Source organism: Borostomias antarcticus (genome assembly GCF_949987555.1).
Source record: "Borostomias antarcticus genome assembly, chromosome: 22".
Classification (NCBI taxonomy): domain Eukaryota; kingdom Metazoa; phylum Chordata; class Actinopteri; order Stomiiformes; family Stomiidae; genus Borostomias; species Borostomias antarcticus.
In genome coordinates this window covers 13287036-13302914 of record NC_140255.1, presented here as the reverse complement: position 1 = coordinate 13302914, position 15879 = coordinate 13287036, and the positions used below count along the sequence as shown (strand labels likewise).

The 15879-nt window shown below is 44.2% G+C and overlaps 1 protein-coding gene across 1 annotated transcript; it reads left to right on the top strand.

Moving 5' to 3' along the window:
- Positions 1–5623: 5623 nt before the first annotated feature.
- On the top strand, positions 5624–15634 carry foxk2a (forkhead box K2a). Its single transcript, XM_084456452.1, has 9 exons — positions 5624–6096; positions 7167–7361; positions 7538–7679; positions 7968–8114; positions 8704–8897; positions 10637–10845; positions 12083–12340; positions 13643–13837; positions 14007–15634. The coding sequence occupies exons 1-9, from the start codon at positions 5801–5803 to the stop codon at positions 14201–14203; spliced, it is 1833 nt and encodes a 610-aa protein (XP_084312578.1). The 5' UTR covers positions 5624–5800; the 3' UTR covers positions 14204–15634.
- Positions 15635–15879: the final 245 nt, after the last annotated feature.

Genomic DNA, 15879 nt, shown 5'->3' with positions numbered 1-15879 from the left:
TGTGGACCATAGTAAGTTGGAGTTGCCTGGCTCTACCCTCAACTGGTAACCACTGGAGTTGTGTAAACTGAGCCTTCCCCACATGGGTTCTGTGGTTAAGACCCAGGACTACTCTGATAGTTTATTCTGTGCTACCTGTAGTTTCTGTTTCAGGGTTTTGTTGAGACTCCAATACCATGAACTGACGGCATAGTCAAAGTGGCACTGAATTAAACATGAGGCTAAAATTTTTAGACAATCATTGTTTAGCAGTGTGGATTTCCTAGCTAAAAACCTAGTTCTGGCATTTATTTTCCCCAGAACTTTTAGTGCCATGGAGGCGCCTCCTAAAGTCCCATCTAGGATACAGCCTAGATACTTGACCGAGGGTTGAGATGCAATTTCTACCCCTCCAGTAGTTATGACAAGTTTGTCCTCTTTGCTCAATCTAATTTTAGAACCCATTAATATAGCTTCGGTCTTGCCTGGGTGCAGTAACAGCCTATTTTCAGATAGCCAGGTCAAGTTCTCTGCTAAAATTTCCTGTATACGATTTTTGTCTTTGTGTGATACAAGAATGGCTGAATCGTCTGCATATAAAAACAAGGGGCTAGAGCAGGCAGCTTTCATGTTGTTGATGTAAAGTAAGAAGAGCAATGGCCCAAGCACACTGCCCTGGGGAACCCCACAGGAAATGGGCATGGCCTCAGACAGAACTCCACCGACGTCTACTCACTGGTCCCTCCCTGACAGATATGACCTCAGCCACCTGATGGCAGAGTCATCTAGCCCAAGGGCCTTCATCTTCGACAGCAAGATGTTATGGTCGACTGTGTCGAAGGCTTTTTTAAGGTCTAGTAAAACAGGACCACACATTTTCCCTAAATCAATTTCCTTCCTAATAAAGTCGGTAAGATACAGAAAACGTGTCTGTTGAGCATGATTTCCTAAAACCAGACTGCATCTCATACAATAAATTACATTTACATATATATTCATACATCTGATCGTGTACAACTCTTTCAAAAACCTTGGAGGTTACGCTCAGATCTTTGTTCGTGTTGTGGTCACTTTCTGAAAAGGTTAAAAGAAAGCTGGAAATGTGCATGCTACCTGCAAGAAAGCCTAAATATGACGTCAGGGTTTGCAAAGATGTATTACAATAAGTATTACCAAAATGTCCATATTTCCAACCATCTGTAGGACCAAGATAAGGCCTTGGTGAGGTATGTGAGGTGTTAAAATGAAATGGAGAAGTTTCAAAAGAAAACTCATAACTGAGATAAGAGGCAGAACATATAATCTGTTGTCATCATTAGGGAAACATATTTCTCTTCTGGCTCCTGCTCTGCTATGAGAGTTATGTGGAGTCAGACAAACGAGTTGGAGAGGAATGTGACCTGGCACTTAAAACATCTTCCTCATCACTCTCTTCACAGATTTACGTGCGGCACCCAACAGGTAAAGAAAGAATAAACAAGGATATTTGTTGAATACATTTTGTATACTATGAACTACAGTAGGCTACATCTCACGTTGTGGTACTGAATGAGTACTGCCCGGGAAAACGACAACCACAACAAAACCACATTCCATTTGATTTTTTCTTTTTCTTTTTTACAGTGATCAACTTCTCTCCAGACTCCCTCTCTCTCTTAGCCATGGATTATAAATCGTTCATAGGACGCTGTGTAGTGTTCTTCTTCATCGCCATCATCTTCGATGCCGTAGGCTTCATCCTCTTCTTCATCGGCATCTTCGCCCCCTTCAGCTTCTGGGACTTCTTCGTCTTCTCCGGCCCCATCATCATCATCCTCAGCCTTTTCTTCTGGATCATCTGGTACCTGGGGAACATTGAGGTATCCATTGACGAGTTCCTCCCCAAGTGAGGCTCCACCAGGATTCGTCAGGAAGACATTGGCATTGCTTTCCTTATGGGAAGCTGATTTAGAATGCTCTTGAATGAGTTGGGTTGGTTTCTCATTGAAACTACCCTCCTTGAAGCTAACCTCTGACTCTGCCTGCAACAGGTCTGTTTATTTCCTGATTAAAAATCAGCAGCCTACCGCTTCATTAAATCCTATTGTAGACCTCCCTCCTCTGTCTTTAAAAGTCTGATTCCTTATAATCTCAGTGGAACATTAGTTTCATAAAGGTTTAAAGGGGAAAATATGAGGAGGATCCCTCAAACTCAGGAAACTTTTGTTCATAAATATGTGCGATATGTTTATAATGATGTACTGTCAGTTCTCTTCCAGGTTATCAGTTTGGTTGAGGCTTTTATCACTGACTAATGGATAATTCAGTGACGTTTTTTGCACCTCATGTTGCCTCCGCCGTGTGGAAGCTTGCACTTGAACATGAGTTGGTACATTGTATGCTCGATCTGGGAGACTTTTTTAGTGCCTTGCTAATGTTGATTTGATTAGATGAATTTTGATTACTTTGTTGTTACTTTGTTAACTTTATCTTTTGATGATGTAACAAAGCTGTGCAATTCCACCCTCCGTGAAGCACCTACTACTACTACTGATGATAATAATAATAATAATAATAATCAGTTATCTTCAACTGATTGGCTGCTTCCAATCAAGCTAGGATATCAATGTAACCTTTACAAGTTTTATTATGTGTCTTATGGGTAATTTTGATTACTGCAGATACTCAGGGAAATTGATTTTATTTCAATGGCCCAATCTGTATTGACTCTAGAGAAGATATGCAATAGGTTATGTATAATTACTTTATTTATTACTTTGCATAGTTTTTTGGGGATTATTTTCTTTGTGATTTTCCTATTGCGAGATCTGAGTATTTGTTGGCTCAACCCATTCAACAGAAACCAGTTAAACTGGGTGTGTAACATTTTCTAACTGCTCTCAGGTCTCTGCCAAGAAGTGAGACTGTAAACAACTGAGCCACCAAACAGCTATGGTGGTTTTACTAGCATCAAGTCACAATAGGAAGGGTTCCTATCAACGGACATCTACAGGGCATATGGGATAATATGTCTTGTGATTCATGTGGCCCATAACCAAAACACCTTTGGCCTGCAGTACAGTATGTCACAAAACGGGTTTGGCTGTGGCAAACATTGACACACCCATCTACTGTGTGTACTGTCATCCAAGTCTCTGTTCCATGATAATCCCTCTACTTGAACAATGGAAGCCGGCGAAATGACCCTGGTCACTCCCAGCACTTTATTAGAAATAAAAGAGATAATGGATCTCATATGCCATTTTGTCATGATTACTTCACTTAGCCATCAGTGTAGCAACCGTACAGTTGCTACAAACTGTCTCCTGTCTCCACATAGGCCTAGATGCCTTTGCAAAGGCCATATTACGCCTACAGGCAGCGACTGAACAAGTCTTTCACATTGAGAAACATGTCAGGCATGCTTTACTAATTCATCAGTGTAGAGCCTGTTCATCAACACAGGGTGAGAGTCAGGCTACTGTTCCCCTGTTGACATGTGATTCAGGTGTCAGAATCCCACTATCATTCTCCAGGGGTTAAATTTCAAGCAAACACCTTCGGTGTCTTTCCAGTATCCAGTGCCAACCAGCTTACAGTGAACAAATGTGTGCACGCGTGCACACGCAAGCACACACACACACACACTGGGTCAACTGAACTCGACACTGCTCACTGCATGTGAGTGGTGACAAAGGGAACTGGGATTAAATTCTACCTGCTGGACACTGCCAGTAGTTGACACTTCAGTGGTCCCTAGTTTGGCTAGGCTGCTCCAGTTTCATTGGTCCTGGCCAGAACCCATTCACACCTCGCCAGGAGCCTGTAGCTTGGGGATTTACTTGAATGTGATCAAGTGAACTCCAACTTCCTCAAGTTACAAGGGTATGGCTGGGAGAAAAACAACAGTTTGGTTGCAGTTGTCTATTCAACTGTGGCCAATGTTGGCCAAAAAATGCCTGTTAATAGATTCAACTATTATACTTAAACTACTTATGATGCATTGTCCAACATTGAACAACAATAAATGTTTTGTTTTCAATAATTGAATGCTATCCTGTGAAAAAGGTTATTATTTCTCTGTATTATGAATGTCGTTTCTCTGATCATAAGAGGGGTAGGCTACGGTAAACAAACCCTTTATGAACACTAGGTGGCAGTATTGATCTAATGTTCCGAATGATCTTGTCCTCCACTTATTCCACCTTTCTCAGGTTCATTACTTGATTCAATCTTTAATGTTTTCTCCATTAACATAATGACTATGATCCTACCTGCTGGCAGTAAGACGCAAGTGAAAGCAACATGTGATCTGTCTTTGCCTGTCTGTAAAAAATGAAAGGGACGTTCCATCCACTACTATTATTCAATAATCTACACCGACAAGATTCATCCTAAAGGCTACTGTTGTGAACAGTGACAATACACCTTTTACAAATCTCTTTGCCTTGTTCATGCATATCTAGGCTATTTCACATACATACAGGTGAGGATAGAGAAACTTTATTCCCACAGAACAGTGGAGGGTTCTGAACACAGTTTATTATTATTCTAACAGCAGTCGTTCCAGTCCCCCCTCGGCCCTCTCCTCTCCATTTCTCCCCTCAATTAGAAACTATTTAAATGATGGGGTAGAATTAGAGTTACGAGTTAACAATAGTGCATACACTTTGTACAGTGACAGGTCTTGAATACAACTTCACTACACGGTTACGTCATCGAAAGAGAACACGAGTGCATGCCACATGGAATTTCTCAGTGCACCACGCGCACGCTTGCTCTTCGCAGGCGCAGCACGCGGATGTGAGAGAGCGTCAGGTGCCATGAAATCATTGATGGCACTTTGTTTCTAATCGGTGGTACACACATTCGACGTTCCTCCGTCATTACTATTTTGGTTTTTATGTGACCTCCATAACGTTACAAATACATGCCTGAAGCATTGTGGGTACTACGATTTGTAAACTACAGGCTGCACTGCTGCATGCAAAATCTGGCAGGATTTTGTTGAAGGAGACGTGATTTCTAGACGGTGTGGGCAAAATACACCACAATACATTCGTGCTTTCTGCTTCGATGGCGCAATTCCGAGTCAATACCACTTATAGAAGGACCAAAGCGACCACACTGCGTGGCATGCATGCATTCACCGAGGCGCCAAGTCTTTGAGCTCTAATGGTCAAGATCATGAATAGTGTTTATTTTTTGACGGGTTAGTTTGCACTGTTGAATGAACCACCAACTAATGTGTTAATTTAGCTATAATAATATACTTCCATTCATAACACCAATATGTATACGCTAATGTGGGGGTTCACCGGATTAAATTCCTGCCAGTGTCACTGATGTTGGTTACAATGTTGAGTGTACATTGGACAAAATGCTGCACACAAATCCTCTTTTACCCTAATCTCTTCCAGTCTCCGTGTTTTACAACTAGCCATCGATCTGCGTGTCAAGCTACAGTGCACTGCAACCAACCACTATTTTCTACAGGCTATTTATAAGTTTGGTTGTCATTGGTAAACACGCTTCATGCCATCTACCGCGTCTGCCTACCCAGGCTTTGTTTCGTTGGTGCGATAAACTGTCTATCAAACTATTTCCGCCCATTTGGGCCGCTTTGGTTGGCTGTCGCTCCTTCTCTTTCTCTCTGTCGCGGCGGTGGGTCGGAGCCGCTGTGTCCCCGGTCTGGCACGTTCCTAACTAAATTCTTCTCGGTTTAAAATTCGATTCCCCTTTACGAAATCTTAAAATTACAGACCCCTCCAGAATTCAAAGCCTGCATTTCCAAATTTGCGCCTATTTCCCTACAACCCCCTGAAATTGAAACCCCTAGAAGATGGCGGTGGTAAGCGGGATATCGGGGTCGGCTGTTGCCCGGCTTGAGGGCCGAGAATTCGAATACCTTATGAAGAAGAGGTCGGTGACCATCGGGAGGAACTCCTCGCAGGGCTCGGTGGATGTCAGTATGGGGCATTCCACTTTCATCTCCCGCCGACACCTCGAAATATTCACCGCAGGCGAAGACGGCACTGGTAGCGGAGACTTCTACCTTCGATGCCTCGGAAAAAACGGGGTGTTTGTGGATGGGGTGTTTCAAAGAAGAGGTGCTCCACCTCTGCAGCTCCCACGAATGTAAGATGTATTTTTGTTTTCTTTGCTTAGTTGAAATTGCGAACGAAAATGTGCAGATTTTCTGACCTGCCTTTGTTATTGTTTTGTTCCCCCGCCGCACGTGTTATGACAAGCAACACCCAGCCTGTCCCCACATCGCTGGCTAGCTAGCGGAGCCGCATTTGCATAACTTGTTTAATAACGTTAACGTTACACCAACAAGATACAAGACCCCTTGCAGTTATTATGGTAATCTGTAATTACGTAATTGTAAGATAAGTACCTAGCTAGCGTATAGTGTAGGTTTGTATGTTTGTTGCTAGCATGCTAGCTACTGTAGCATTGGCTCAATGTCAGCCTGGCCTCATGTGTTAATGTTTACACATGATGCAGCCTGCCTGCTACTGAAATATGCACAGCACACCTTGCAGCAACGACATACCTCAATGACACTAAGTGTTAAGTGTAAGATGTCTCTCTCTGGACCCTTTAGTGTGTGATGTTCTAAGAGCACTGCAAACCACAATGTTTTGCAGGTAATTCAATTTGGACATGGAATGTCACTGGCCAGCCAGCTGACCCCATACTCGTCCAAATATACCCCTCTTGATAATATATAAGAAATGTTAGACAGCCTGTTACGCAAGAGTCCTGATGAGCATCCATATTTAAACTGTACAGCTGAACCTGCTGCCCCACAATCTGCTGGTTTACAACTGTTGTCTGTGTGACTCTGAGCTGTCCGGCCTGTTATGACAGCTTGTAAAAACACCCATAGTGACACACAAAATAGTTTCAATCTATAGCTATTTGTATGTATCACAAGAATGCACTCTTGTCAAAAGTACCTACTGACTGACACAATGGGTACAAGCTATTGCAGTTTGCAAGACGATGTAGGCCAAATGTGTGAAAGTGGGCTAGAGGACAACTATAGAGAAGTTGCCAAGCAGACTGAACTTTCAGTTTTCTTTCAGTGAAACAGAAAGTAAGCTTGTGAGTTCAGACAGGCCAACTAGCCCAGGTTCATACAATTGTTTAATAGGTTCCTAAAATGTTCTAGTGTTGCTTCTTCTCTTCCCATCTCCCAGGTGCTGTTTCCGGTTCCCCAGCACAAATATAAAGATCACATTCACCGCCCTGTCCAGTGATAAGAAAGAGTGCAGGAACGTGCCGGAATCACCGGTCAAGCCCGTCCAGCCCCAGATATCGCCGCTGACCATCAACATTCCAGACAACATAGCCCACCTCATGAGCCCACTGCCCTCCCCCACAGGCACTATCAGGTCAGACATCCATTCATCGTCTGTGTGAGAGACATCACTGATCCGTTCAACTCACTGTATCTGGGACTTGTGTACCATCTCAAGGCTATTACATCATGTCATACACCGATGTGTCTCACGCACCATCATCGGTCTAACCAGCGATCGGTCTCTCTCTCTCCCTCCCTTCCTCTCAGTGCGGCCAACTCCTGTCCGTCAAGTCCGCGAGGGGCGGGACTCTCCAGCTACAGGATGGGCCGCGTCCTGACCTCTGACCTCATAGGGGACAACTCCCAATCGGAGAATGACAAGGAAGCCTCAGGAGGAGACAGCCCGAAGGTGAGAGCACAAGCTGCCCAGAATCTGAAGACTCGCATGTAGTCCGTTATACTCATTAACAGGGGTATATCAGTCTTAGAAGAGACTAGGATCCTACAGGTCACATTCGATGCTTGGTTATTCATTGAAGTCAGAAAGTTACCCAATACTCATGAAAACATAGACTTTGGAATGTGAATCCCAGTTGAACTCTGCAAAGGTGAGGTGGGGGATGTTATTGGTTGTCTGTTGAAGAAAAAAAAGTTTGTATGCTGTACTATATTGACACATATATTCTCCTGTCCACAGGATGATTCGAAACCCCCGTATTCTTACGCCCAACTGATAGTCCAAGCCATCACCATGGCTCCAGACAAGCAGCTCACTCTGAATGGAATCTACACCCACATCACCAAGAACTACCCCTACTACAGAACAGCAGATAAGGGCTGGCAGGTCCGTCCCTCTTCACTTGACCTCTTCCATGTTTTGGTGTCTGTGTGTGTCTGATCTGCTGTTGTTGTGAATCTGATGAAGTCAGTGAACTGGTAGACTCTAAACGCTGTGCTCAACTAGAGACTGAAGACGTTCCTCCAGGTTTCGTCGCTTAAAGTGGGTGGGAACAATTTGAGAGATTGAAAACAACCTGCATTGCAGAACCAATCCAACATCTTTAAGGCGGTCCTTCCTAATGGAGTGGTGAATGTTTTGTTTAGATTCGTTTGGATATAGGATATATAGGATATAATTTCCGTTAAGGCGGGTTCTTCACCCTATTAGAGATGTAGGCAGTGGCTCTGATTGGTAGCGTTGGTTTTCTGAGCTGTTCTAGCAACGGTTTTCAATGGAGGTGTCTCCAGACTTTCAGAGGCGGAGATCTCCAAAGTTTGGTATCGTGAGAATAGTATACTGGCATAAGTCGCCTTCCGGTTGCTTTGTCAGTCATAACCTCCTACTCCACGTGTTAATTTCTGGTTCTCGAATCTTAACGTTCCAGAACTCCACCCCTCACAGCCATTGTCTCCCTCTCTTTCTGGCGTTCTAGAACTCGATCCGTCATAACCTGTCGCTGAACCGGTACTTCATTAAAGTGGCGCGCTCCCAAGAAGAGCCTGGGAAAGGTAGTTTCTGGAGGATTGACCCCTCCTCCGAGAGCAAGCTGATGGAGCAGGCCTTCAGAAAGCGCCGACCCAGGGGCGTACCCTGCTTCAGGACCCCGCTAGGACCCCTGTCCTCCAGGTACAAACCCCCAAGCCAGACCCCTCTCCTCCAGTAGGAACCCCCCACCAATCTCTCCAGTATGATCCAGACCCTCGAGCGAGCGAGCTACAACCTGAGCAGAGAGGAGGGTTGAGTCCCAGCTCCCAGACCAGAGCCTCTGGTTTGGTTTAGGTACTTGTTGGTTCGTTAGTTAACTATCTTGCTTCTAGAACCTATCATACACAACAGCCACTGTCTGGAAGTGCAACCATTATGAAATTGTACACTGTTAGTGCTCAGTTTAAACATTAGCAATATAAAAAAAAACATAATCACGATTTTTTAAAATTAATTGTGATTATGTCACATAATTGCGGTTTGGCGATTATGTAATAATTGTTACAGGTCTACAACTTACTGTTCATGTTATTGACGTCTGTCCCCAACTCGGACACGTTCATGCTCACATGCAGTACCTGACACATGTCATTCTAAGGCCCAATCCCAATTCACCCTTTGGCCCCTAACACTTGGCCCTAACCCTCAGAAAATGCACGTTCACGTTAAGGGTGATGGTGTTTCTATTCCCTCTGACATTGAGATTTAGGGCTACATAGCCCTTGAAACTGAGATTTTTCAGACTCCCACTTCAAACCAAGAGCTATGAGCAAGCAACAAAAGAATGCTACACATTTCCGAAATACTTCTGTTATTTTGTCATGGAATGTTGTTTTTCTAGGCAGTAGTGTAGTTGTTCAACTTCAAATCTGTGGTCGATTTATCAAGATGGAGCCAATTTAAAAAATTGCTCTTGACGTTTTCATAGCTAGCTAGCCATCTTGATGACCGGGCGGTTAGTGCTCATGGTACACCGCCGACAACAGCCTCGGCAAGTTGTTTTGAAATTGCCACTGGCTCTTAATGTCTGTGTAGTGGTTCATTTTGGGTAGGCTAACGTTAGGCGGGCAATTGGTCACATTGCAAAAGAAATACACAAATGTAGCCTAATAGTTTCTTTGTTCATAAAGATTAAAAAACTATTGTTTGTTTAATGTTGTTTCAAAGTAGACCTTTTTTTCTCATAAGCATAGCCTAATGAAAAATCGCTGTGGCACTATGCTGATATGTCTCTAGTTAGCTAACAACATGGTTTTAAGGCTGATTTGTGCATGACAGTCCTGCGTTTAGACACATTTCCATGTCGCATTTCCCTTCTTTGACAGCATATTAGGGGTGTAACGATACACTTATCTCCAGATACGATACACGATATTGGGTTGACGATAACAATACGATACGATACACTAAGGGCAGGTGTGAAGCGTTGCAGTAGTGCTGCTGTTCACACCAATAGTGCATTTCTCCACATTTCTACTCCAATACACTGAATTTAGAGCTTAACTGTTGTAATATCATGGATAGGCCTAGAGACAAAAGACGTGTTTGTTACCAGCGTTGTGTAGCCAGCGTTCACTGATATACAATAAACATATCACAATATTGTTTTCACCTTGACGATACGTATTGTGGCGTTACTGTATCACGATATATTGTTACACCCCTACAGCATATATGAGTGACACTCAAAATTGCTGCACTATTTAGCGCTCCGTGCAGACCTGCAGATTAGAGGACCTACTGATGACGTGTCAGTCTTGAAGGGTGTCCCTTCAACCCACTAGTCCTTGGCCCTGTTCTGAGGGACAAGGGGTAGGGGCAAAAATGGGATTGGGCCTAAATGCCTGTGTGTGCACTCTCCCCTGTCCCTCTCTTTGTAGGAGCGCCCCGGCCTCTCCTAACCACTCGGGGGTGCTGTCTGCCCACTCCAGTGGGGTCCAGACCCCAGACAGCCTGTCCAGGGAGGGCTCCCCGGTCCCCATGGAGCCCGAGCCCACCCCGGCACCTGCCCCGGCCCCCACCCCAGGCACTGCCGTCCAGCCCAAACTCGCAGTCATCCAAGAGGCCCGCTTTGCACAGAGTGCCCCTGGTAAGACGGATACAAAGGAGGATCACAACCATTCACAGTACAGATTTTGTCATGTTTTTTTCTTATTAACTTTAATAGGTGATATAATAAATGATTCATACAAGCATGGCATGTTATGTAAGCCTTAGATAAAGTTGTGCTGAACTTAACTATGCTCGTCATGTGCTGTTATTACTATGGCAACAACCATGCATCCTGCCCAAGGGGCCAGGAAGCGATTTACTTCCTGAAACATTTTGATCAGCGCCATCTTGCCGAATCGACCCCTTTTGGCATGCGCAGTTGTGCTTTTCTCAGACCCCGCCGCGTTCACGAACAGTTTGCACATTCCTGTGGATTTCCAATGCGCATTCACAGCTCTCCCCCGCTCTGTTAGTGTGTCTGAATTAGCATTAAGAACTAGCGTGCATAAAATACTGATCCTGTCAAATATATCGTTTAGAAAAAATATTTCTTTATCCAGGCATCTTAGTTTTAACAGTTTCATTATAGCGGAGCAGGTTATATTTGCTCGAGCCGAGCTGCATCACATTGTGGCCGGCCCAGAGAGCTCCTGTTGCGGGTACAAGCACAGGGCTAATAGCTCAGTTTGTGGTGCCATTTTCCATTCGCTGAGTACGGTTATGATAATAATAATTATATTAAGAAGAATCAGAATTAATATGTTATAGATATGGGTTTGTGTTAGGATTCATCAAGGGCGAATGGAAAATAGCACCACAAACTCCCCTATTAGCATTCTGTTCCGGCCGCTCCTCTGCTATGGCTACGGTGTCTGGAGCTCTGTAGCCTGGCCGTACGATCGTGAAGTTGTGAACAGAATAAATACCACACACAGGCAAATATAACCTGCTCCGTTATAATGAAACTGTTAAAACTAAGATGCCTGGATAAAGAAATTTCGAAACGATATATTTGACAGAATCGTGATTTGATGGCAGGTACTTAACAATGCTAATGCAGGGACACGCAATACAGCGGGGAGAGCGGTGAACGCGCATTAAACATCCACATGAATGTGTAAACTTCGTGGACGCGGCCGGGTCAACAAATCACGTGGTTAAAAAGCACAACTGCGCATGCCTGTGATGCAAAAAAACAACTGCGCATGTCAAAAGGGGTCGATGGACCCTTCAAAAAGCTTCACTCTCAAGAATGAGGCGTCAACGTAGTCAACGCATCCAGTTCTATTAATACATCCATGATCCTGCCTGACCTTTCACCCTGTCTGTGATAGGCTCCCCTCTGAACAGCCAGCCGGTGCTGATTGCTGTGCAGCGCCAGATGCCTCAGACGACCATGAAGCCTGTGACCTATGCCATGGCAACCCCTGCCATGGTAACCACCGCTGTAAGTTCCGCCCCTGTCATGCAGACGGTGCACGTCGTCCACCAGATCCCAGCGGTCACCATCGCAGCCATGACCGGGCAGACCGCCACCGTGGTGAAAACGGAACCACAAGAGAACGGGGGCGGAGACTACCAGGAGGTCAAAGGTGAGACTTGTTTTGTCCAATTTTTTTGTACATTTTTATATAGCATATGATAGGGCTGGCCCCTGAAAGTCAACGAGTTGAATCATCACTCAGAGACCCTTAAGTAGACGAGATTCTTCAAGTCGAGCAGTTGTCGTTGTTGTTGTTTTTTCTCCACTATCAAGATGTGCTGGTGGGCTAAGACAACTCACCTGCCTCGTTATTTATATAGGACAGGCCAATCATTTGTTTTAGACCTAGGCTATTACCGTAGCTCTATTTTTTGTGTAGTAGAAGGAGAATTGTGACTGATATAGTGGACGGAAGTGGCCAGCAATCACGTGCATTTCCCAAATGGAATATCACAACACAAAACTGCTTTCCTAATTCAATCTTCTTAAATTAACTAAGATATCCACTGGAAAAAATATTATATATTTTTTCCAATAGACGGATTGAGCTCTAACGTCCGTGAAAAAGCTTTAGTGATAACCAAAACATTTCCTTGTTGACTGCTGCCCAACATGTGAGCCTATTCGCTCACGCTTTGAAATGTGCAGTTGAGGAGACTATGGTCAAATTGCCCAGCCCTAATGTAGGCTATGGGGAACACTGCATACAAACATGGGGGCATCTGAAGATGGACAATGTGGGCTAGATGATTCATGTTAAACAACAAAAATAGGCGTCTTTTATTGTGCTGCCTGCGAGTTTGAGTTGAGTTTCCTACCCCTACCCCTGCCTCTATCTGGGCCCAGGCACATTCACGCACACACAGACATACACCAGTGTTTGCCATGTCTCTCCTATGATGTTTTTAGCCTCTCTTACTCTGAAAATGTAATTTATTGCTTTATAAATGTTCTTAGTCGGTAGACAAACATACTCCTGGAGCTTGCTCGATCGCCTTGTTGAGAGGGGTCAGGGAAGAATTTTTACAGCTCACTTATCTGGCCCCTGGGTGATACTGTTTTTTTGCTTCCCTCTGGAATATGTAGGGGTGGGTCGTATACCCACCTCCCTTGTTCTCTGTAAAGCGCATTGTGTTGCCTCTGGGTATGAAATGCGCTATACAAATAAAGCTTTGATTGATTTGATTGATTGATTGAGTTTAAAGTTTGACAGCTGTCCCGACTACCGTGGTCTCCCCTAAGCCTAGGAGGAAAAGGAATGAATGAGGAATGAACGAATCGCAAATTTCTGGTTTGAATACGCGAATCTGATTCGACTCACAAAATTCAGAGTTGGGTACAGCCCTAGCATATGATGTTTTGAGTGAAAATATACGGTCTTGATTATCTTTTTCTCTGCCCCTCCCCCCAGTTAAAGTGGAGGCAGTCCCAGCCATCACTACTTCCTCTATAGGCGGGACTAGTCGCATTATCCAGACTTCTCAGGCCACGCCCCTGACAACAGTTACTATCGTGCAGCAAGCCCCTCTTGGCCAGCACCAGCTACCAATCAAAACCATCACACAGAACGGCACTCACCTGATCCCTATCAGTACTGCTGCTACAGGTGAGATTCAGACACAAACACACACACACAAGGACCCTGATGCTTTTCTTGTAGTGGCAGAAGCTAAGGCTCTCATCAGTGTCAATGTTACTGCATCATCAGTGGTGCTTATGTAAAGGATAATTGCCATGTCAATCTAACTCAGACCCTCCCTGTGCCCCCACCCTAGCCGTGGCGAGCCCCCTGCACCTGCTGGCCACCCAGGCCTCGGCCTCTGCATCCCTCCCCACTAAGAGGCAGAACGGAGACCAGCACGACCAGCCCGACCCCAAGAGGATCAAAACAGAGAACGATATGGACGGATTAGCCCCAGCTGTCAACAACAACAACAACACAGACGGAGAGGTTGGGCTCAGTGACAACTAGGACGGTCAGGTGGTCTGCCTCCCTGACCCTGCTCCACGCTACTATTCTCTATGAACCCGATGAATCAACTCTACCGCCCCTCTGTTCTCACCCACCCCCTCCCCGACTCTATCCTTGTGTATCATCTACTCCAAGGTGCCAAAAGGAGAAGAGGTATGGTGACACCTACGGACTACAGAATATGAGACCACCCCCTTGGTAGAAAAAAAGTAAATATGATGCAAAAACTAAAGACCAAAACGGGAAGCAAAAACGGAAAATAAAAAGGAAAGTTGCTAAAGGTGACCCTGTTTCGAGACTTAATAGCAGACCTTAAGAGAAGCACAGGAAGCCTTCATAGGAGTACAGAAAAACATGAAAAAGTATCACAAAAAAGTTTCCAGATCAAGATGGACCTCTAAACAACCAGTTTGGCCAAGCTTTCTTCAACTCCTCTCCACTGCTCCAGTGCATGCTGGGACATTGAAAAGGAGCCTCTGCTGATTGGACAGCTGTCTGTTTTTATGCCCCTGAGGAAGGGAAGGAGGAGCCAGTGGTATCATCCTGGCAGCATGGTAGACAAGCGCCTAATGTGATTGGAGAAGGATAAAAAAAAAAAGAAAACAAACTGACGTGACAACAGTAGTGTATTCCGCAAAGGGAAGTGTGTGTGTGTATGGACCCGTTCCCTGTATCTTTGGCAGCTAGCCTTCATGTCGACTTACCTAATACCGTTGTGAGTAGATATGCAGTATTCCGTTGTACATGTGTATCTTTGGACCTTATTTGAGTGTTTCTCTCTTTCCCAAGGCACAGGCATCTAGAAATTAAGATAATAAAAGCTATAAGTGGGGTCAAAAACATTCAACATCACCAGATATTTTGGACTCTTTATTTTTTTTGTATGTGGACTCTCAGTGAAATGAATGTAGTCTCTTCCTTTTCCTTGAAGAAAACACTTATCTACTACAGAGTGGATTGTTTTTTTGTGTTTCTGTTCAGTCAAACCCAAAAGACATTTATCAACTGTACATCTACAGATTTGTCATATTTTAACAAATATCCTATGAGATTAAAAAGTATATTTCCATGCGTATTTGACCATATGCTTCATCAAGCTTGCATGTTACAGATTTAGAGAAAATGTACATGAACAGATAACTGAATATGGAACTGAAGAAAATTAGACTGAATCTATGCTATACGATTCTGACCAGTGCTGCACTTACCCTGTTCTTTATTTTCCTGATTATTTGACCTTTCCCTTCTCTGTTTTCCCTGTCATTATTGGATGTGTTTGTTACCTTTGTGTTGAAGTCGACAGTCTCCTTGCTCGTTTATTTTCTTCTGTTCAGGCTACTAAAGGTCTGCTCAGATTGTATTCTATGTTCCATGAGGAAAAACAAGTGATAGATGTTTGTTCTGCTTCTGTGGGTAAATGCTTTTTTTTTTTTTTTTATAAATTAATTTAAAACCTCTCACTGTCCCTTGGCCCATTTGTGTTGTCTTGGCTCACTTAGAAAGACTATAATCCTATTTCAACAGAGAAACAAAACATACAGGCAGGTCTGTTTTCAACTGCCGTTCGTTGGCAAGTTTCACCAAGTCTACCAGAGGTTTTTGAGGAAGGAGAAGTATCTGAAGAGGAAGAAAGAAGAGAAGCAGCAGCCTGGTTGGTTGTTCATAGCCTGGAATGG